Raw genomic sequence first — 23,286 nt, 5'->3', positions numbered from 1 at the left:
TATTTTACTTGCCCATTTTTTCTGAAATTAATTATATTTTCTTATTAATTTTAAAATATTCATGTTATGATTTCACCAATATAAATATAGGTTATCATTATCCAAATTCAGTAATTCCATTTAATGAGTTCAGATCATAGAAATCTGAATATTCATTCTAATTTTAGATCGAAATCATGTTAAAATTGAAAATACACAATTTTATTTTAGTTTATGTAACAACCATTTTATTCTGCACTGAAATTGTTACGATTATAAACTTATTTAATCTAATAACATATATATTTTTATATATAGTTTTTTTTTTTTTCATGAGATAATTAGTCGGAGGTAAACACGTGTTTATTTTTTTTATTGGGTAAATATCATTTTAGACTTTGTCTTTTGTAAAAATTATCGATTGGACTCCTTATTTTGTTAAATAATAAAATAGATCTTGTATAATCCAATGGTAAAAATAAGACTCTTAACTGTTTTTTTTGTTAAAATAAAATTTAACAATAATCTAATCTAAGGGTATTATAACAAAATTGTTTATATTTTTTATATTTGTTCGTATTTCCAAGTTGGTTATTTTAAAAAAAAAAAATTATTAAAAATTAAGCTCAAAGTTCTATTTGTATCATTTAAAAAAATACAGTATTAATTTTGTCAGAGAGTTTAGTAACTTTTACAAAATACAAAATCTAAAATAGTATTTACCATTTTTTTATTATTATTTTTCTTGATAGGCGGGGCGGGGTAGTGCTTGAAGAGTTGAAGTTAATTATTTAGGAGAATGAAGTTTCGAGTTATTTTATATCGGTGGGATATAGATGTATAGATATAGGTACATTAATAGCTAAGGTTTTGGTAACAAAGGGGGGCAAAATAGGAAACTCAGAAAGTTTGCATGAAAAACTCGGTAATAGAGGACTATACAAGAGGACGCCTGGCGTGATGCTTCAACCATTTAGTACCAAATGTTCTTCTTCCCATAAACCAAAATCACTTTCCTTTTCTTTCTTTCTCTTCTACTTTTTCCTTCTTCTTCTTATTATTACTATTATTTACAAATAAAATAGCTAGGATAGCGACAAAACAGTTATATATATCAAAAGATCATCATGCTTTAGTTTTGATCTTGGTTTCAATCAGCCTTATATATATATGTTATGTAAGTTAAAGAATATATACAATATGGTGAATAGTAACAAAAAATCATGGTCTGCATGTTGGACCAGGACATCATCATCAACTCTTTTGCTGCTCATGATTCCATTGGTAGTGATTTCTGGGTTTGTTTCAGTTTTGGGACCCAAATCTTCCAACTGGGTTTCCATGTCCAACTTCACTAAATGGAATTCATCATCATTAACATCATCATCATCATCAGCAGCAGCAGAAGGAGATCTTTTAAAGGGTATTTCTGTACTTTCAACTCCAAATGATGATCATAATGGTGTTTTGGGTTTGAGGTCAAACTTGGTGGTGCTTGACAATAAGAACAATGTAGAAGAAGCTATTACTACTTCAGCTTATGAGTCTCCACTAAACCAATCTTCTTCTTCTTCTTCACCACTTACCATTAATATTGAAGCTGATGATCTCTCTCCATCTTCTCATCAAGAACATGTAAGAACTATCCTCTCATTTAATTTTACAAATCTACTTTAATTTTTCTTATCAAGGCATATAATTTGATTTTTGTTTATTTTTTGGTGGGGGTTGATTTTATTTGAAGTTATTGTAATTAATTGGTTTTTGTTATAATTAATATGAGCTCTTATACCTAGGTTGATGCATTCCAACAAATTTATTGAGTACAAGAAATTAATAATTAATTAATTAGTAAATATATTCTCAACTTGATTTTAACAAACCTACTACGTACGGTATCTAATTGATTCTAGAATTAATTACGTTATGATATTAAAAGTAAAAAATAACATAATTACTTTTATCACATACTCTCTTTATTGGTTATTTATTATATATGACGTAACACATCATTTATTCAATAACAGAAAACTTGTCAAAAATGGCAAGTTTGCTTTTACTCCTCCATACATGAGTATATTTCCAAAAAAGCCGTGCTGCTAAGTTTTAGAATATAAATCTTTAATTAGTGATTTTTAACTATAACTATATTTATTATGTTTTGATGAATCAGCAGAACACGACCAAAGAAGAAATTATTACTAGTAACAGTGATGAATCTGGTGGGGAGATTGTCGTTTCTTTGGGAATTAATATTAATGAATCTGATCATGAAATTCCACCTATTATAAGAGCTAGACGACAAAGAGTTTATACCAAATTGGAAAGGCTAGAGGGGTCTTTAATTAGAGCCCGATCTGTAATTAGTGAGGCCAAAATTGGAAATCAGACTCAAGATTCCCAATATACCCCTGATGGTCCAATGTATTGGAATCCCAAAGCTTTTCACAGGTATAGTATAACTTTTTCCAATACTTTTTCATTTTTTGGGGGCAAGGTATAACTTATTACATTAATATTTTTTTTTGTATTATTTATATCAAAGAAATATATATTAATATTATTGTATTTTTCTTTTCTTTTTTCGTTAAATATATTAGAGTTATTAGTAGAGTAAATGCTTCCCGAGATTCCCTGTCAATCTTTAATAAGTTTCTGAAACAAGTCTTTGTAGTTCATTTTTTATGAATAATTTTGATATTTTTTCTTTTTTAAACAAGAAAAAAATAATAATAATAATGTCTTCACTTTTAGACATCATCATATTTATTCAAAAAAGATATGTGATTTGTGAAGAAAAAAAAACAATGACTTAATTGTTTGTGTTTATAGAACTGAGATTTTATTGCCAAATATTTATGCTAAAAATCCTTAAACTTATTTATATTTTTAATATCAATTATTAATTAATGTCATATATGCAGGAGCTACTTAGAAATGGAAAAACAATTTAAGGTGTTTGTTTATGAAGAAGGAGAACCACCATTGTTTCACAATGGGCCTTGTAAGAGCATATATTCCATGGAAGGAAATTTCATCCACGAGCTTGAAATGAATAGCCAGTTTCGAACAAAAGATCCCCAAAAAGCACACGTTTTTTTCTTACCTTTTAGCGTTACAATGTTGGTTCGTTATGTTTATGTTCGAGACTCCCACGATTTTAGTCCCATACGACAAACCGTAATTGACTATGTTAATGTCGTTTCTTCCAAATACCCCTTTTGGAATCGTAGCCTTGGAGCTGACCATTTCATGCTCTCTTGCCATGATTGGGTAAATTACGTTTATATTACACACAATAATAAATTAGTGTCGTTTCTTTGTTTCTAAACTATGAATCATTGTCGTTTTTTCAGGGGCCAGAAGCATCATCCTCTGTTCCTAACCTACGCAAAAACTCAATAAGGGTATTATGCAATGCCAACACCTCCGAAGGTTTTAACCCCACAAAAGATGTTTCCTTCCCCGAAATCAACCTCCTAACCGGGCTAACCGATGGTTTTCTAGGCGGTCCTTCAGCTTCGAAGCGTCCGATTCTTGCTTTTTTCGCAGGAGGGCTTCATGGCCCAATTAGGCCTATTTTACTAGAGCATTGGGAGAACAAAGATGAAGACATGAAAATACATCAGTACCTTCCCAAAGGGGTATCTTACTATGACATGTTGAGAAAGAGCAAGTACTGCATTTGTCCTAGTGGATATGAGGTTGCGAGTCCAAGGATAGTTGAGGCCATCTACACAGGCTGCGTGCCTGTCCTCATATCCGATCACTATGTACCGCCTTTTAGCGATGTTCTTAATTGGAAATCCTTCTCGGTAGAGGTACCGGTTAGCGAAATTCGAAATTTGAAGAAAATTCTAATGAGCATTTCTCCTAGGCAATACATAAGAATGCAGAGGAGAGTGGTTAAAGTGAGGAAACACTTTGAGGTTAACTCTCCTCCTAAGAGATTTGATGTGTTTCACATGATTCTTCACTCGGTTTGGCTTAGAAGACTGAATATTAGAGTCCGTGATGATCTTTGAATGCATGAGATTATTTGATTCAATTCAAGTGTGTAGTTTGGTGGTTTTGTATGGTCTAAGATGATCATGATTAGATTCTTTTTCCTTAATTTGGTCCAATAATCGTGTATTTTTTTTCAAGCTTTGGTGACTTAGATAGCCTTTAAATTAGATAATCAATTAATAAATTGTAAAAAAAAAATCATGTTTGTATTATTTTTTTTTTGTTCTACGTTTTCTGTATTTGGCTGTCATAGTAATCCAAATGGAGATTAAATTTCAAGAATTTCATATCCTTTATATACATAATGGTAGTTATGGTAGTTTTTTTTTTTTTTTCTTTTTAACTTCTTTGATTAGTTTTTTTCTGCAAATTTTCTCTACAACCGCCTCCATTTTTCCATCTTCTCTTTCATGTTCTTCCCTTGATTCTCTTCATCCTACTCCCTTCATATTTTTTCATGATTCTTTCCTAAGTGATATCTCTAAGCATTAACTGCTAAGGAAAAAGAGGTTATTAATATCTCTAATTCTCTGCTCCTCACCCTCGATCACAATGCAATCACATCCTCTGCAAAATCTACTCAAAAGGGGGTCACAATCAAAAACAGTTTTTTAACTGTCACTAGGAATTGGACATGGAAATTTCGAGTAGAAACTTCTACTTATGACACTGATGTCTAAACGATCATTTTTGGCTGCCAAGGTGATCTTTTTAGGGTCCTTTCTAAAGAGCCCTGGCATTTCCATAACCAACACTTAGTTCTTTGCCTTCCAAGTGTTCTACGAAATGCTTCTTTAGACTCAATTACTATTACTCCTTTCCGGGTTCAGGTCTTTCATTTGCCGTTCTTAAGCAAATCTAAACATCTTGCTCAGATTATTTGTAACGCCCTAATGCTAAGGCACGCTACAATGCTTTTTCAATTACAGTGCTATCTTTGCTAATCAAAAATTTTTCTCGAAAAACGAGTGAAATTAAAACTTTTTATAATAAATACTAAACTTTATAATTTACATAATTATTTACAAACACCGGGATCCCGATTTAAAACTTTTATACAAAATATGTCAAAATATAACATTTAGGTCGCACAACGACTACAAAATAAAATTCCCAGATGTCCCAAGACCGAACACTCCAGGTCACGCTGCCACGATATGTACATTGGGGTAAGGATTTAATCTCTTTTGGTCTACGGTGAAAAATTGGTGAAGGTTGTTGAGTTAAGTGTGGTTTTGACCCTTGGATCCCATGGCACTCGAATTCCTACCATTCTACTATTTAAGTCCTCTAGATGGGGTTGTTTATAATCTCATAACTGATGAGAGACAATGGGATGTGCCGCTACTCAACCAATGGTTTTCTCGGTTAGATGTAGATCGTATTTTGACAATACCTTTAAGTTTTTTTTCAGAATGATGATACTCTTGTTTGGCATCACCACACATCTAGCATTTATTTTGTTACAAACAGGTTATTATTTTGCAGCGTCTCTAGAAGACATTGATAATAGCTCAAGCTCTTCTTCGACAGGCCTATGTGGAAGTTTTTTTGGTCACTTCAGTTACCACAAAAAATAAAAAACTTTGCTTGGCGTGTCTACATTGATGCTCTTCTTGTAGCTACAACTTTGGTCAGGAGGAAGATAATTACAAGTGTTCTACCTGCTCTATTTGCAACCAAGCATGGGAATCCATTCACCACACTCTTTTTGGCTGCAAGGGGGATTATCTAGTTCATTTTTCTTTAATCTACTCACGTACTGAGATGGAACAAATCCTATGCACTCTTCGGTTGATCTTAACAGAGAGAAATCGAGTGGTACATGGAAATAAAGCTAAACCAACCAAGGAACTTGCCATTTTCGCAGCAAATTATATGCAGAACTTTCGATCTGTTCAAGCCAAGTACCGTCTAGAAAATAGAGCACCCACACAGTCATCTTCTTCAGTTGTTGAACCAGTTCTGTAGGCACCTCCAATGGTGGGAAACCTCAAGTTAAACGTTGATGCAATAGTTGATATCGACAAGAAAATTATTGGTCTTGGGGCTTTAGTTCGAGACTCCAACAATGTTACTGCTGCTCTTTCCAAACCAATCATTGGTAATTTCAATTCTCATGAAATGGAGGCGCTAACATTGTTTCATAGCTTATATTTGGGCACTTCAACTTCAATTGCCTATAACTCAAGTTGAAATAGATGTTCTACGAATCTCAAATGTTTTGTGCAAACCTTCATTTGTAATTTTTTTTCAAGATTTTTATAAATATTTCTAGTCTTTTATTCTTTTTTTCTAATGTGAATGTATCTCATGTCAAACGTATAATTAATATAGCTGCTCACAAATTGATAAAGTTTGCTTTAAAATTGGATGAAGTTTATTTTTGGTCGAATTATATTCTTTCGCTTATAAATTCTCTTATTGTAAATAACTTATCATCTTAATTTATAATAACAGAAGAGAGGGGTGCAAATTAAAGTAAACTTAGCCTTATTCAAAAAAAGAAAAAGTAAACAACCAAACTATAGTAACAATATTGACTTCTCTGGTGAGATGGCGTCAGGTAATGTTAGAGCAGCTCCAATGTTGGTTGCTCATCAAGCCTTTGTCAGTCTAAGAAAAGCAATCTTGATTGCTTGACCACTAAAAAAAATTGTGTGGGCTACTGCAATTGCTACTGTCAAGCAATGGTAGTTGAATTATTTTTTTATTTTTTATAATTTTTCTATCAAAAAGGTGTGTTAATATAATATTTAAAATATTAAAAGTAATTTAATAATGTATTAAATAATAGAGTGTGGGTCCATTCTCTTGACTTTTAAAATTATTTAGTATTGGAGTAATTTTAAGAGTAAAGTAGCCAAAAATAATGTGAATGAAAGAAAAAATAAAATATAATATTTTAAGATGATGTGGAAATTATTAGCTATTTTTTAAAATGCTTGCATTGGAGTTGCTCTTATGGCACATTTACTATACAGTATTCAGAATCGGAATAAATTAATAGAAAAATATAACGGAATAAATGAAAAATAATCGGAATCAATATTTGTAATATGTTGTTTACTAATTTTTTTTGGAAATAGAATAGTTGTGATTTATCTTGTTTACTTTATTAGGAAATGTAATCGGAATGCTTAAATTGACTAAATTGTCCTTTTGAGTTAAACTATATTACATGGTAGTTATTTTGTAAGATATATTTTAAAGGACAAAATTGTCATTATATATTTAATATGAAAAAATAAAATAAAAATAATTAAAAGTCATTACCCTTAATGGCATTCCTTATAAAATTATGTTTACTTAAAGGGAATGTGAATGAATGGTATGGTATTAATTTCTATACAATTGTTTACTAAATTTTGGAAAGGGAGAAACTAGTGGGACCCACACAAATTAGGGAGAAAACAAAGGGAAAGGTTCTCCCCCCATTTTTATAGGGAATACCTTTCCCTTTCCTTACTTAATTTATTCTAATATTAATTTTATTAATTAAAAATGAAAAAGACAAATATACCCCTTAAAAATCTATAAACAGAAAATAATTACATGTTCTAATAATGATAATTTTGTCAAATTAAAAAGCATTTCGATTACCTTTCCTAGTCATGTAAACAAAATAATATATGATTTTGGTTTTCTTTCCGGATAGTTTAGTAAACATCATAATAAAATATTATTTCCGATTATTTTCTATTTTAAACCGATACATTTCTCCCATTGATTATTCTGATTCCAATTACAGTTTAGTAAACGCGCCGGTGAGGGAAGTTCTCCCTTATTTAATCAAGTTATCCCTTTCCTTAATTTTAATAATGTAAGTAAACAAATGTAAGGGAATGATTACCTTACCATCGATTCACATTGCTTATTAGTAAACATGCCTTAGAGCATTAAAATTTTAGATATATTAGGAATAATTACATAAGGCACCATTTTTTGTAAAATAATTATATTTTTACGTTCAAAGAATGTTTTTTTTTATATATATTTTTACGGTTTTCCAAAAAAATAACACGAAAATAACATAAAATCATCAAGAAAATTACATAAAAGTAACATCAAAATAACAACAAAAAATAACATAAATATAACAAAAAATCAACAACAAATTAACAAGATTACAACATAAAAAGATCGTATTTTCTGTAAATAAAATCAAAAAATCGTAAAAATATTTAAAATTTCGTGAAACCGTATTTTTGTAATTTTTTTGTTGTTTTTATGTTTTTGTGAAATAATGCCGATATATTATGTATCAAAATATTGAGATATTATTCCATTAGAGAGAAAAGGATATCATTCTAGAAATTTGTATGGATGTTATGTTGTGGTATTGATGTTATTCATTTTTTTTTTATAAAAAATAATTGTAGTTAAAAATTAGGATATATATTAAATAGTAATGTGTAATATCATAATTATAGTATTTTTAAATAGTGCTATGTATTGAAGTATTTTTAAAAGTAAAAGTGCTAAAAATATAATGTAGAAGAGAAATAAAATAAAATATTATATTTTCGAAAAATTCTACAATGTACCCTTAAAATGGATATATATATTGATGCACTCCTATCTGTTTTAGCATCAGAAATAATTTTTTAGTCAAATTTTTTCTCATAATCATGTGCATATAGTTGTTTAAGACATTCTGCAAAATTTTAAGAAATTCGAAAAAGTTTAACACGCCGAAAACTACGTTCAAACAGTGTGTTGCACGCGTGACTATTTTATTTTATACGAATGTAAAATAGACTGTTAACATTATTTTTTATATTGTAAATTATTCTGAATTTCTTAAAATTTTGTTATTTTTAATAGATATAACATACATGAATATGAAAAAAAATTGGACCAAAAAGTTTTTTTAGATGCCGAAATAAATTAAAAGTGCATCATGAGTACATTCTTTTTAAGGGGGTAATCACTCTATCTTTTTAAATAATGTGTAAATTTTTAACATTATTAAAATTGAAAGATGCTACTATTGTACATGATCTTAAGAAAAGAAGACACTGAGCCTTTGATACAATTATGGGGGTTTTGATCTTTAAATAAAAACTATCAACTAATGCTTCTTTATTGTTTCTGTATACTTTTTTAATTTTTCTTTTTACTCGACAAACTTTTTATCAAAATAAAAAAAAATGAAAAAACAGGACAAACTTAGCAAAAATAAAGAAGGATGGATATGTTTTAGTGGAGATCTCCAATGTTTACATTCGATCTTATCCCAATTCAGTCCCTCATAGATTAGCCAGTTAGTATTATCAGGTCAGAAATTCCAGTATGCCTCAGACACAAGGTAAGCAATCTCCACATGACACGTCAGAGACACGTGGATACTACCCATCTCATCTCCATATAACCGAGAACAGTCCAGAATAAACGTAAATAAATATAATATTTCATTCTAGATTTCACAAATCTTCTATTTCTCCTCAATATATGATACTCTTTAATAATATATAAGAGATTTCGTTCGTTGTTCAAAAAATAAAAAAGTTTGTTTTATCCATTTAAAAAATATATATATAAAACACAAAAACTCTTTTGGTTATCTCAAACCGTCTTTGCATGTAACACAACACGTAGTCTAAACCATGCAACGTGTCACATTACAATGCAAACTTCAACACGTGGCAAGCTAAGGATTCGCCTAAAGCTTTACGTGTCTCTGTTCTTGATCGGTCGGCCATTACATATATATATAGATACAATTACAAACCGAAGAAAGTAGCAACAATCACGAAAACGAAATCAAAATCGATACATATTAGCATTATTATTATAAGCTTCTACACATATTGAGAATTATATTTTACTTCAAAGGTTCTTTCTTTCTAATTTAGAAGAATATTTACGACAATGGCATCCCGATCGACAAATCAGCAGAAGGTTGAGGAAGCAGAGGCAGCGGTGAAGATTGCAGCTGCCGATCTAGAAGGAATTCAAAGAGAACAAAAACGACAAGAAGAAGAAGCGGAACGACGTCGTATGAGTACCGGTAATAATAGGATGACGGAAACGACAACTGATATTCGTCTACGACAACAAGATCAGCCCCAAAAGCCTGGTGTTATTGGTTCTGTTTTTAGAGCCGTTCAGGACACTTACGAGCACGCCAAAGAAGCAGTCGTCGCCAAAGGCAGTGGTACAGAGACGTCCAGGGAAGGTGAAGATTACGCTAAGAAAGATAAGATGGGAGAGTATGCTGATAATTCCGCCACTCAGAGGGCGAAAGAGAATAAGGATTCTGCGGTTGAGAAGACCAAACAGGCCAAGGATAATACTCTGGCCAAGGCTGCCGAGACTAAGGATGCTGCGGCGGAGACGGCGAAACATGCCAAAGATGCTACTTTGGGCAAGGCTGCGGAGACTAAGGATTACACGGCGCAGAGAGTGAAAGAAACTAAGGATGCTGCAACTGAAAAGGCGAAACAAGCCAAGGATACTACTTTGGGGAAGGCTGCGGAGACTAAGGATTACACGGCGCAGAGAGCCAAGGAGATTAAAGATGCTGCGGCGGAGAAAGCGAAACAGGGGAAGGATGCGACATTGGGGAAGGCAGGGGAGATGAAGGATGCTGCGGCTGAGAAGGCCAAACAAGCCAAGGATACGACATTGGAGAAGGCAGGGGAGTACAAGGATTATGCGGCTGATAGGGCTGTTGCGGCGAAAGACACTACGGTGGAGAAGGCTAAGGAGGCTAAGGACTTGGCTGCGCAGAAGGCGGCGGATGCTAGAGATTATGCAGCGGAGAAGGCTGGTCAAGGGAAAGAGAAGCTTGGTGAGTATAAGGATTATGCAGTTGAGAAGGGTGTGGAGACTAAGGAGTTGGCTGCTCAGAAGGCGGCTGATGCGAGAGATTATGCAGCTGAGAAGGCGGGTCAAGGGAAGGAGAAGCTTGTTGAGTGCAAGGATTATGCAGTTGAAAAGGGTGTGGAAAGTAAGGATTTTGCTGCTGATAAGGCGAAGCAGGGGAAAGATACGACAGTGGAGAAGGTGGGAGAGTATAAGGATTACACAGCTGAGAAAGCCAAGGAGGGCAAAGATACCACAGTTGGTAAACTTGGTGAGCTCAAGGATTCTGCTGCCGATGCTGCTCGGAAGGCTCTTGATTTCTTTGCCGGAAAGAAAGAAGAGACTAAGCAGAAGGTGGCTGAAACAGGAGAGAAAGCTAAGGTAAGGCTAAGGCCTTCTATCATTTTCATATTGTCTCATATTTGATCTTGTAAAATGTATAAAATTAATTTGATGTCGTTTACAGGAGAAATTGAATGAAGAAGAGGAAGACACCAGACGAAAGGTGGAAGATTTGAAGTTAGAAGGGTATGAGACTGTCCAAAAGCCCAGTGAAACCACCAGAGGTCCTAGTTCTGTAACGTAAGATTTTTATGTCTCCATATATCTTCTCCTACATTTTAATTTAATGTCGTTTCTTACTCTCCTTTTGACTAATGTGGCTCGGCAAATTGTTGCATATATGTCGTTTTATTTGATTCCATTTTTGGCAAAATGGGGGGTTTTGGCAAAAAAAATCTTCCAGACCTTCTAAGGTGGTTTGCTCTGTAGTCTTTGCTAGCTAAATTTCATGTTGCTTTTCTTCATGTCCACAGTGTCGTTTGACACATTTTATGTCATTTATTGTTTCTGTTATGTAGATTTGAAACACGCGCGGCGCGTGATCGTCACGCCGGTGCCGTAAGGGCTGGAGAGGAATTTGTGGTTGCCGTGGAGGATACTCGCCCTGGATACGTGGCCGCTACATTTAAAACTGCTGACCAGTTAACGGGCCAGGCTTTTAACGATGTGGGTTCTATGGATGATGATGAAGGCCCATTAAAACTGGACCGTACGGACAAAGACCGCCAAGGCAAGATGTGATCAATTTCAGTATTTTGGGCGGGAACTATAATGATTTGGCTTTTTTGTTTTGGGTTCTCTTATCGTTTGGTTGCAAGGCTAATAACTTGGGTTTTAGATTGACACCATTCAATCTCTCCCTATCTCCATGTAATATTCACTCGGGTCTTTATGGCTTTTGCTTAACTCTGTAACCTTTTTTGTTTTATATATAATTAATTAATTACAAATATCATGTTTTGTACTCCTTTTTAAGTCGTCGTTTTGAAGATTGGCAAGGCACAACCAAACACATCAAGATCATAGCCTTTTTTTTTTTTTTTTTTTTAAGTAAGGGAATATATAATAATTGAAGAAAGTGCAATGCACATGTTATGTTGAGAGACTAAAATTTATACAACTAAAGTAAATTAAGGAAAAATATTATTTTAAATTTGGTGTTTGGTAAAAGTTATTAATTAGATTTTTATGTTTTTTTTATTTATTTTTTTAAATAATAAAATATTTTAAAATGGTACAAAATAAATAAAATTATAAATTGATTTTTTTTGTTAAAATAAAATTTAATAATAATTTTTTTTTTTCGAATGAAATTTAATAATAATTTAATTTAAAAATTTTATGATAAAATTGTTCATAATTTTTTGTATTTATTTGTGTTAAGAATAATTTAAACAAACAACAGAAATATGAAAAGAGTAAAACATTTCTCACAATTAATTTATTTTCATACCGGAACTAACTTTAATAATTATTTTAACAGTTTTAGATTTCGTCATGTATTACTCAAATCTAATTCTTGGTGATTAATTTTAGTTTTAGAATATTCTTGGTACCCAAAAAAAAAAAATTCTTAAAAAAAGAAAAATAAAGTGCGTATTAATTATTTGTAAAGGTACAGCATTATAATTATATCTCGAATAACAATTAATTAATGTTGGCATCTTTTACATGTTCGTAGATCAAGCCAACTTGGATTTGTTTTGTTTGTTTTCAAGTCCTTATTTTTGTGTACCACATAAACGATTAAGAGACCAATGGTTTAAGAATGGGAAAGTCTCTCTTTTTTGAGAGTTATGCTCTGTCTCTCTTTTGAGTGTGCCTGTTACGTTTAAAGTTCTTTCTTGGCTTTTCTATTTTGTGTCTCAATTTGTCGTGTGTGCTTCGTGTATCAATTTGTGGCCAGTATTCTTGTGACTGGTTATGGCTTCAAGCAGTAGTAATGCGGATAACATAGAGGAAGGTTGGAAAAATATCCAACTTGAAGAGGAAGAAGCAGAGGAGACTTTTTATGAAGAAAATGAGGAAAAGGATGAAGAGGATGATCTGGCTATTGACTCTAGATGGTGTCTTGTTGGGCGTATGCTTACAGGGAAGGTTTCAGACTTCCGTATTTTCCAGAATTTGATGGTTGATCTATGGAAACCTGGTAAGGGAATGTATGCCAAGCAACTTGATCAAAACTGGTTTTTGTTCCAATTTTACCATGAGTTAGACATCAAGCGGGTTATCGAAGGCAGCCCATGGACATATGATCGCAAACAATTGATTATAACTCGTCTCAATGATGGTGACAACCCCCGTACTGTTAATCTTAACACTCTTGATCTATGGTTACAAATCCATGATCTGCAAAACGGATTCATGACCATGAAGGTGGCTAAGGATGCTGCGAACTATGCGGGGACTTTTATCGAATCAGACCCGAATAACTTTACTGGGGTATGGCGAGAATATCTTCGGGTTCGGGTAACACTTTCCCTTGATCTCCCTCTGAAACGAAGAATGAAGTTTTGCAAGCGAGATGGCGACTCGTTTTACGCTACATTTCGTTATGAAAGTGTACCAACTTTCTGTTTTATTTGCGGCTTAATGGGACACTCCGAGAGGCTCTGTCCACGTACGTTTGATACACCTCCCCACCTGATCGTGAAACCTTATGGAATAGGAATGAAAGCTCTTCCCCGTCGACACCAGAATTTTGCACCTTCACCATTCCTACGGTCAGGTAAGGTTGCGACTGCAACTTCTTCCCCTGGTGTGAACACGAACCCTCCATGCGATAATTATGGGATGCCAACCGATCCTGTGTTTATGAGAATATCCTCCCCTGATATCTCTCAATCAAAAACCAAAAATAAAGGGATCATGCTTTATGATAGTCAGAATGCTGATGTGGAATTGACTCAAGCTGAGTTAAAAAGGAAACGTTTTGCTGCTGAAAACAAAAATGGGCCTGCTGTTGGTTCGGGCCGTGATGAAGAGGTTTCAAAAAACTTGAATATGGTGGGTTCTGGTGTCCAGGCCCACCAATCGTTATGAGTACGTTAAGCTGGAATTGCTGTGGGCTTGGGAACCCACGGGCCCGTCAATTCCTTGAGAACTATGTTGTTCAAAAGAAACCCAAATTCATTTTTTTAAGTGAAACTTTATGCAAAAGTGACGTTATTGAAAGACTAAGAATTCGATTGGGCTTTGAGGGAGCCTACTGTGTGGAGGTTCAAGGTCATAAAGGTGGGCTTGCTCTTTTGTGGAGATTCAATGATGGGGTTCGACTTCTCGGTTTCTCTCACAATCACATAGACATTGAAATTGCTATGCCCAACTCCCCTGTTTGGCGTTTAACTGGTCTTTACGGGGAGCCAAATCGTAGTCTGCGATTCAAGACCTGGCAACTCATCACCACTCTCTCCACCGAATCTCTGCTACCATGGTGTATCATAGGTGACATTAACAACATTGGAAGCCAAAGTGAGAAAAAAGGAGGGCGTCCGTACCCTTCTCCCTTGATCGAAGGCTTCCAGGAGGTTCTTTGTAATTGCAACCTCACTGATATGGAACTCCACGGCCATCCTTACACCTGGGAACGTGGCAAAGGCACCAGTAATTGGGTCGAAATTCGTTTGGATAAGGCTCTTGTTTCTTCTCTTTGGCTCAACTCCTTTCCTTCTGCAATTCTCACAAATGGCGACTTCTCTTCATCGGACCACACACCACTTTTTCTTGATATTTCTCCAGCTGCTCCCACTGTTTTGGTTCACCATTTCCGTTTCGAGAATGCATGGACTAGAGAACCTTTTTGCGCTCAAATTGTCCAGGCTTGCTGGGACAACAATGCACAACTGTCTCTTCTTGAAAAAAATTTCCATCTGCAGCAAACAACTTGAGGATTGGGGGAGGAGTTTAACTTGCAATTTCAAAAAGCGTCTCAGACAAAGCAAAGCCATTCTCACTTCTCTTAAAGGTAATTCCGATCCTTCTTCAATTGCTAATTTCGGTTCTGAGCAAAATAACTACTTTGAGATTCTTGCTCAACAAGAGCTTTATTGGAAGCAAAGGTCTAAGCAATTTTGGCTTCATAGTGGGGACAAAAATTCAAAATTTTTTCATGCTATGGCTAGTAATCGCAAACGCAGCAACAATATTCAGTCTCTACAAAATAACTCTGGTGTTTGGACTACTTGGGACAGTGGGTTAAAAGAGGTAATTGTTGATTATTTTACCTCCATTTTTTCTGCTGGGAATGCTAATTGGGATACTGTTGTGAATGGTATTTCTTGTTCGGTCTCTATGGATCAAAATACTGAGTTGTTAAAAGCGGTTTCTAGTGATGAGGTTCGGACGGCTCTATTTCAAATGCATCCCGATAAAGCACCGGGACCTGATGGAATGGGGCCAGGTTTTTTTCAAAAACATTGGCATATAGTTGGTTCGGATCTGGTTACTGCTACATGTGATTTCTTTGCTTCGGGTTCTTTTCCTTGTCACCTAAATGATACAAACTTGGTGTTGGTTCCAAAAAAGAAGTCCCCGAGTACTATGAATGATCTTCGTCCGATTGCTTTGTGTAATGTTGTTTACAAGGTGATTGCAAAAGTCCTTGCTAATCGTATGAAGCTTCTCATTGATCACATCATCTCTCCCACTCAGAGTGCTTTTATTCCGGGGCGTTTGATTTCTGACAACATTATGATCGCCTTCGAAATTATGCACTATCTTAAGAGAAAGGTTCATGGTAAAAAAGGCTACATGGCGCTCAAGCTGGACATGAGCAAAGCCTATGATCGTGTCGAATGGGGATATTTACAAGCAGTTATGCTTCAAATGGGCTTTGATCAAAGATGGGTCAACTTGATTATGGCTTGTGTGACTAGTGTCCGATACTCTATTTTTCATAATGGTCATATCATGGGATCGATTACTCCTTCTCGTGGCATCCGACAAGGTGATCCGCTTTCCACTTACTTGTTCATTATCTGTGCTGAAGGCTTCTCAGCCTTGATATCTCGGTTTGCAAGGGATCGCTTACTTCAAGGGTGTCGTGTTGCTCAAGGTGCACCCTTGGTCTCCCATTTGTTGTTCGCTGATGATAGTTATGTTTTTTGTCAAGCCAATGCTGGGGCTGCTGGTAGTGTCTTGTCCCTGCTTCGTCAATTTGAAACTGCATCGGGTCAACAAATTAATCTGTCCAAGTCATCAGTTTTTTTCAGTCCAAATGTGAATGAGCAACTTCGTCACAATATATGTTCGCTGCTTCACATGCCCGAAGCCTCTGAAAACAGCCTGTATTTGGGTCTCCCTAATATAATTGGGAGGAACAAGAAGGCTATTCTAGGCTTTCTCAAGAACAAAGTTTTGAATAGAATTAACAGCTGGACTGGTAAGTTGTTGTCGAATGCGGGCAAGGAAATCCTCTTGAAAACTGTGGTCCAATCTCTCCCCACTTATGCTATGAGTGTCTTCCTCATCCCTCTGGGCACTTGCGATGAAATTGAAAAATTAATGGCTCGTTTTTGGTGGAAAACTACAAGCAGCAAAGGAAATGGCATTATTTGGATGAACTGGGACCGTCTCTCTCGTTCAAAGGATGAAGCTGGCTTAGGCTTTCGCCTTCTCCATGATTTTAACTTAGCTATGCTAGCTAAGCAAGGTTGGAGATTGTTGTGCTATCCAGACTCACTTGTATCCAGGATTTATAAAGCCCGTTATTTTCCCCATGATGATTTTCTCTCAGCAGATTTGGGTCGAAATCCTAACTTTGTTTGGCGCAGTATTTGGAGTGCTATGGATCTGCTTCGTCAAGGAGTTAGAAGAACAATTGGTACTGGCTCTTCTACTAGCATTCTGCACCATCCTTGGCTCCCTGACCCTGGTAATCCTTATATTACTTCTTCCCATATTGGTCTTATTGGTCACAATGTTAGCTCACTGTTCTCTATTGATGAAAGAAGTTGGGATACTGATTTGGTTCGGGACATGTTTAATGAAAGGGATGCTAATTTAATTTTAAGTATCCCTCTTAGCTTCTCAGCTTCTTCTGACTTCTGGTCTTGGTCTAATGAAAGCTCTGGTCAATTCTCTGTAAAAAGTGCTTATCGCATCCTTCAAGCTTCAAAAGATTCCAGAACTGGCAGCAACAATTCAGGTTTTTGGCAAAACCTTTGGCAACTAAAAATCCCACCAAAGGTGCGTAACTTTCTTTGGCGTGCTGCATCTGGGAGTCTGCCAACTTGTGTCAATCTCAGAATCAAGCATGTTGACGTTCCATCTGTCTGCCCTGCCTGTCGTGCTGCTCCTGAAACAACTTCACATATCCTGCTTTCTTGCAATTTTGCTTCTTCTTGTTGGCACCATATGGGTCTACCAGCCGGGGTCTCTCTTGATCACTCCTTTGCTAGCTGGTTGGATAGTCTCTTCCAGTCTCTTGATACTGAACGCGTCTGTTCACTGGTTATGGTTGCGTGGCTTTATGGAAAGCACGAAACTCAATTGTTTGGAAAGAAAAGGTTCTCACTGTTGCAAATGTTCTCTCTTCAGCACGCATTGCCCTTGATCACTGGCGTAAAGCTCAGGAAAACACCTCTCTATCTCATATCTATTTTGGTAGTTCTGATGATGTAGCTGAGCTATGGACTAAACCCGAAACAAACACAATCAAGGTAAATGTTGATGCTGCGATCTTTGCTAGTGATAACCAATATGGTTATGGAATAGTTGCCAGAAACGACTCAGGTTCTCTTATTGATGCCATAGCTCACTGTTCTAACGGTGCCTTCACACCAGAGGTTGTTGAGATTATGGGTATCAAAGAAGCTCTAAGTTGGATCAAACGAAAAGGTTGGCAGAATGTTGTTCTCGAATCTGACAGTTTAGTCTCTATCCAAGCTATTCGTAGCCGCTCGTCTCTTTGTTCCATTTTTGGAAATCTTGCTCTAGACTGTCACACTCTTATGCTTTCTTTGCCTTTAATAAAAGTTTGTTTTGTTAAACGATCAGCAAACCGCCTAGCACATACTGTTGCTAGGATGTCACGGTACTTATCTGGTCGTATTATTTCGTTGCGATGCTTCAGGTTGTCATTACGGATGTTTTGTCTCGAACGTTAATTTAATGAAGTTGATATTTCATCAAAAAAAAAAAAAAAAAAAGAGACCAATGGTTTCAAATATCAATAATTTGAAGAAATAAAAACATCATTTTCCTCGAATGTTTTGTTGTTTTTTTGTAGAAAAACATTCGTTTAGGTTTGGAACTTAGTTAAGCTAAAGTACAAGCCAAGATAATTGTTGTTTTTTCCTTTTTTTTTTTTTTTCCAATGCTATAAATTGCAATCTTAACACGTCTATGTTGATAATAAATCTTATCAGTTAAAGAAATAATGAAGAAAAACCACTTAAAGAAAAAGCTATAAGCAGGGTTATATATTCCCTGTATATAGAAATATTGTAGTTATTTATTGCGACATAAATGAAGAAGTATGTACGATAAATATGTATAAGATGTGGGTCATTCTCTAGTGATAAAGAGTTATAAATTTTTTTTTTAGGGAAAATTCAGTTGATTTAAAATATCCTGTTTTGATAAGTGAAGGCTTCCATAATGTTTGTCTCTTTGTTGATTAAAATATATTTTATTTATTTATGTGGAGTTAGTGTATATAGAAGCAAAATTAGAATAAAACTCTTCAGCACCATACTAACAAACGTTTCACCCATGTGATGACTGATTACTAGTACTAGTTACAATATTATTAAAAATAGGGTTAATACTATTGAAAAATAATTCGATAGAGTCATGAAAAATGTATGTACATACAGATATATTTTTTTTATTATGTGTTACTCTTATATTTAATATCAATATTTTATTAATTATTTTTATATTATTTTTTTAATAATTTCTTGATATTAATATAAGTAAAGCTACTTGTTCTAAAAAAAATAAATAAAGAAAGTTATTAATTAAATATATGATATACTCTTATTAATTCTAAAAATAATTAAAAAAAAAACAAAATAATAATAATTGTCAAAAAAATTACTATAAGGAGAAATATTATAGATATCTTTTTTGGAAGTTTTTGGTGTTAGAATTTTTATCAAAAAAAAAAAAAAAAAAAAGATTTGGTGACAGACTTTGTTTGTTTGGTGACTTTCATTAATGAAGTTAAAAGATTTTCTCTTTTATTAGATGATTAACGATTAGATTTTGGAAGAAACACAATTTTATAATAAATTCTCCTTATCAGACACTAGTTTCAGCGAGAAGATAAAACATCTCGGTGCAAGCTGTAAATTATTAACGTAATTGTGCATTGTAATTTATCTTTATTTTTCTATTTATTAATAAAAGCTTTATTTAGAGTTTTTCTTTAGAGAGGAAAAATTACAATGCACTATTATTATTTCGTGTTTTTTTTAGAGTTATCCGGGGTGTATCATATATTTAATTAGTAACTTTTTTTAGAACAAGTAACTTTCCTTATATTAATATCACGAAATTATTAAAAAAATAATATAAAAGGAATTAATCAAATATTAGTATTAATTAATTATTGGTATAAAATGATAGAGTGACACATTTGGAGATTGAACATAATAAACACATTGGACATATAAAACTAATGTTTAAATATATTTGACTATATATAATTAGTTAATCAAATAATACTAATTTTTTTTACCACAGTTCATAGTATGACATTCGATAAATATTATTCACTTGAAGATTACTTATGTTGTATCAGCATACATATGATTTGTTCACCAATCAAGATGCAATTAAAAAATCCTAATAATCTATGACTTATCATTTTTATCATCTACATATAAAAGAAAGAAAGTGACATACATACATATCACATTGATCAAACGAAAAATATTACAAAAGTGTTTCTTTGAAAAAAAAAAATATGCTCGTGTAAGATACCTTATTTGAAGATCTTTTAGTAAATGAAGCTTAAGGGTCCACAATGTTAAATATTAGTAACTTTCTTTATTAGATCACAAAATTATTTTAAAAAAGAAATAAAAATAATATAAAAGAAATAAATTAATTATTAGTATAAAATAATAGAGTGACACATAATATCTGTATGTACAGACATTTTTTATGACTCTGGTACCTAAGCATTATCTTATAATATATTAGTCCCTTCCATTTCATGGTATGAAGAGCTTAATTAATTTGAGTAGAAAAATGGTCCCCATATTGAATTATAAATTCAAAATTATTTTATATTGCCAATTTACTAGATTTAAATTTCTTAGGACCATTTTTTTTTATGCAAACATGGGTTGGGGAGAAATGACCATAAATTTTCTAATAACTTATAGATAATTATTTCTATTCTTTTTTTTTTTTTTAAGAAAAAGACTGTTGAGTGGAAGCACTTAGTGAGTGGTCCATTGAATTTATTGCTAAGTTATTTTCTTCAGCATATACACACCTTATTTTTCTCCTCCATGAAAAAATTAAATGTTTATGATGTCTCAAGAAAATAACATACTGTACTTTTCTTTTTGGCAGATTTGTTTTCATTTATTCCCAAAAAATTTAATATTTCTTAATTCTTACAATCAAATTAAATAAATATTTATATTTTCTTCAGAGATTATTGTGTAATGCGAATAGAGAGAAAACAAGATGAAAAGCTTATATTGATTGAATGAGATTAAATGAGTACAGAACAACCCTTATATATACAAAGCTCTGAAACAGAATAGCAATAAACCAGCAACCTAACTAACCGACTCTGACACAAGAACTTAACTAACATACAAAACCGTTACTAACATAAGATCCTAACAGAAAGAATCTACTAATAGCTGACTTAATTGGTAAATATTCTGATATCCCCCCCTCAAGATGGACGGTATATGTCATGAACGGACATCTTGGAAATGTGAGAAGAGAGGGTTGTAGAAGGCAGCGGTTTTGTGAAGGCATCAGCAAGTTGAAGGGTGCTGTTGACAGGTATGAGCCGAATAGCAGAACACTTGATTTTGTCACGAATGAAGTGACAATCAAGTTCTATATGTTTGGTTCGTTCGTGGAATGTGGGGTTGTTGGCGATGTGAATAGCAGAGCGGTTATCACAATATATAAAGGCTGGACCATGTTGAGGAATTCGGAGGTCTTGAAGAAGATATTGGAGCCAAGTAAGTTCGCTACCTGTGGCAGCAAGGGCGCGTATTCTGCTTCAGCAGAACTTTTTGAGATGGTAGGTTGCTTTTTGGTGCGCCAGGATATGAGACAATCTCCTAAAAAAACACAAAAACCGGTTGTTGATCTTCTTGTTGTGGGGCAAGAGGCCCAATCAGAATCTGAAAAAGCACGCAGATTCAATGTGGATGTAGGTGTGTAGAGGAGGCCTTGTCCCGGACTGCCTTTAAGATATCTGACGAGGTGGTGGACAGCTTGTAAATGAGGAGTGCGAGGCTTAGCCATGAATTGGCTGAGATTATTGACCGCATAGGTGATGTCGGGTCGTGATAATGTTAAGTAGAGTAACCTTCCAATTAATTGACGATATGGAGAGGGATCATCGAGAAGTTCGCCTTGTTCATCATCGAGCCGTAGTCGTGGATCCATGGGAGTTTTTGTGGGTTTGCTGTTGATGTATCCAGTATCTTCAAGAAGTTGAAGAGTATATTTCCTTTGAGATAAGAAGAGTCCTTCGGTTGAACGAGCTATCTCAAAACCAAGGAAATATTTTAGGGGGCCGAGAGCTTTCAGGCTGAATTTTTGATTGAGAGACTCTTGTAGTTGGTGTAGGATAGAGAGACTAGGTCCAGTGATAATGATGTCGTCTACGTAAACAAGTAGAGCAATAAAGTCATCATGAGATCCTTTAGTAAAGAGAGTATAATCGGCTTTGGACTGTTGAAAACCATCTTCGATGAGAGCATCGGAAAGCTTGCGATACCATTGCCTTGACGATTGTTTAAGACCATATATGGATTTGTGCAACTTGCAAACAAGAGTGGTATTGGATGGGTTGTCAGTAGTAGGCAGAATGAGGCCTTGTGGTAGTGTCATGTAGACTTCTTCTTGGAGGTCTCCATTAAGAAAAGCGTTGTTGATGTCGAGTTGAAGAATGGGCCATTGCTTGATTGTGGAAATGGCCAAAATTAATTTAAAGGTGACCATTTTAGCAACGGGAGAAAATGTGTCAAAAAAATCAAGTCCTTCTTGTTGAGTATAGCCTTGGGCAACGAGGCGAGCCTTACATCTTTCTACCGAACCATCGCTATTGAATTTGATCTTATATACCCAACGGCAACCAATAGCGCGTTTGTTTGGAGGTAAGGGAACCACAGTCCAAGTCTTGTTTTTGATGAGGGCAAAGAGCTCAGTTTGCATAGCTTGATTCCAAATTTTGATGTGAACAGCTTGTTTGTATGAAGTGGGCTCGAATAGATCTGTAATAGCAAGTATAAAATCTTTGTGAGAAGCAGAAAGTTTGTTATAGGATAAAAATTTGTCAAGAGAGTGAGGAGTGGAAGATCTGTCATGAATGACAGAATGGCACTCGTAATCACGGAGATATCCAGGCGTTTTGGAAATTCTGCTGGAGCGTCTCACAGTTTGGGTTGGACTTGTGGGAGTGTGATTGTTAGCTGCCATAGTACTAGCAGTGGCTGCTGCATCAGAAGCAGGAATTGCTGGAATAAAATCAGCAGCAGTAGTGGACATATGCATTGGAGGAGAATCTGGTATAGCAGAAGGGACATTGTTGCTAATGTGAGTTGCAGAAGGTAATTCTGGTGTGTTGTTGTTGATATCGGCATGAGCAGTTTTCTGTCCAAAATTATTTGTAGCAGAAATGTTGGAACCTGTTATGGGAAAATCTTGGACAGGGGTTAGAGAAATGTTAGATGAAGGTAATACCATATTAGAAAAAGGATCAATCATGCCTATGTCGTCATTTAATTTGTGAAAAGGATATACATGTTCATGGAAAACAACATTTCTAGAAATAAAAATTTGTTTAGAGTTTATGTCATATAGTTTATATCCTTTTACTCCTTGGGGATAACCTATGAAAACACAAGCTTTGGCTCTTGGTTCAAACTTAGTTCTATGAGCACTAAGAGTAGAGGCGAACACAAGACAACCAAAACTTCGTAAAGCATTATAATCGGG

At 34.4% G+C, this 23,286-nt stretch overlaps 2 protein-coding genes across 4 annotated transcripts; both read left to right on the top strand.

Moving 5' to 3' along the window:
- Positions 1-756: 756 nt before the first annotated feature.
- LOC115711491 (probable glycosyltransferase At5g03795) lies at positions 757-4,269 on the top strand. 2 transcript variants are annotated; one of them, XM_030639831.2, is made up of 4 exons: positions 757-1,614; positions 2,156-2,430; positions 2,904-3,252; positions 3,336-4,269. In XM_030639831.2, the coding sequence occupies exons 1-4, from the start codon at positions 1,150-1,152 to the stop codon at positions 4,002-4,004; spliced, it is 1,758 nt and encodes a 585-aa protein (XP_030495691.2). In that variant the 5' UTR covers positions 757-1,149; the 3' UTR covers positions 4,005-4,269. The 2 variants fall into 2 exon arrangements, with proteins under 2 accessions (XP_030495691.2, XP_030495690.2); XM_030639830.2 differs by having other exon boundaries at positions 829-1,614; positions 2,153-2,430.
- A 5,448-nt stretch (positions 4,270-9,717) lies between these two features.
- LOC115711230 (embryonic protein DC-8) lies at positions 9,718-12,091 on the top strand. Of its 2 annotated transcripts, XM_061111685.1 has the most exons (4): positions 9,718-10,362; positions 10,462-11,178; positions 11,264-11,379; positions 11,658-12,091. In XM_061111685.1, the coding sequence occupies exons 1-4, from the start codon at positions 9,862-9,864 to the stop codon at positions 11,878-11,880; spliced, it is 1,557 nt and encodes a 518-aa protein (XP_060967668.1). In that variant the 5' UTR covers positions 9,718-9,861; the 3' UTR covers positions 11,881-12,091. The 2 variants fall into 2 exon arrangements, with proteins under 2 accessions (XP_060967668.1, XP_030495418.2); XM_030639558.2 differs by having other exon boundaries at positions 9,718-11,178.
- Positions 12,092-23,286: the final 11,195 nt, after the last annotated feature.

This window comes from Cannabis sativa, chromosome 3 (genome assembly GCF_029168945.1).
Source record: "Cannabis sativa cultivar Pink pepper isolate KNU-18-1 chromosome 3, ASM2916894v1, whole genome shotgun sequence".
Lineage (NCBI taxonomy): Eukaryota > Viridiplantae > Streptophyta > Magnoliopsida > Rosales > Cannabaceae > Cannabis > Cannabis sativa.
The sequence above is the reverse complement of the archived record's forward strand: the minus strand, read 5'-3'. Positions and strand labels throughout refer to the sequence as shown.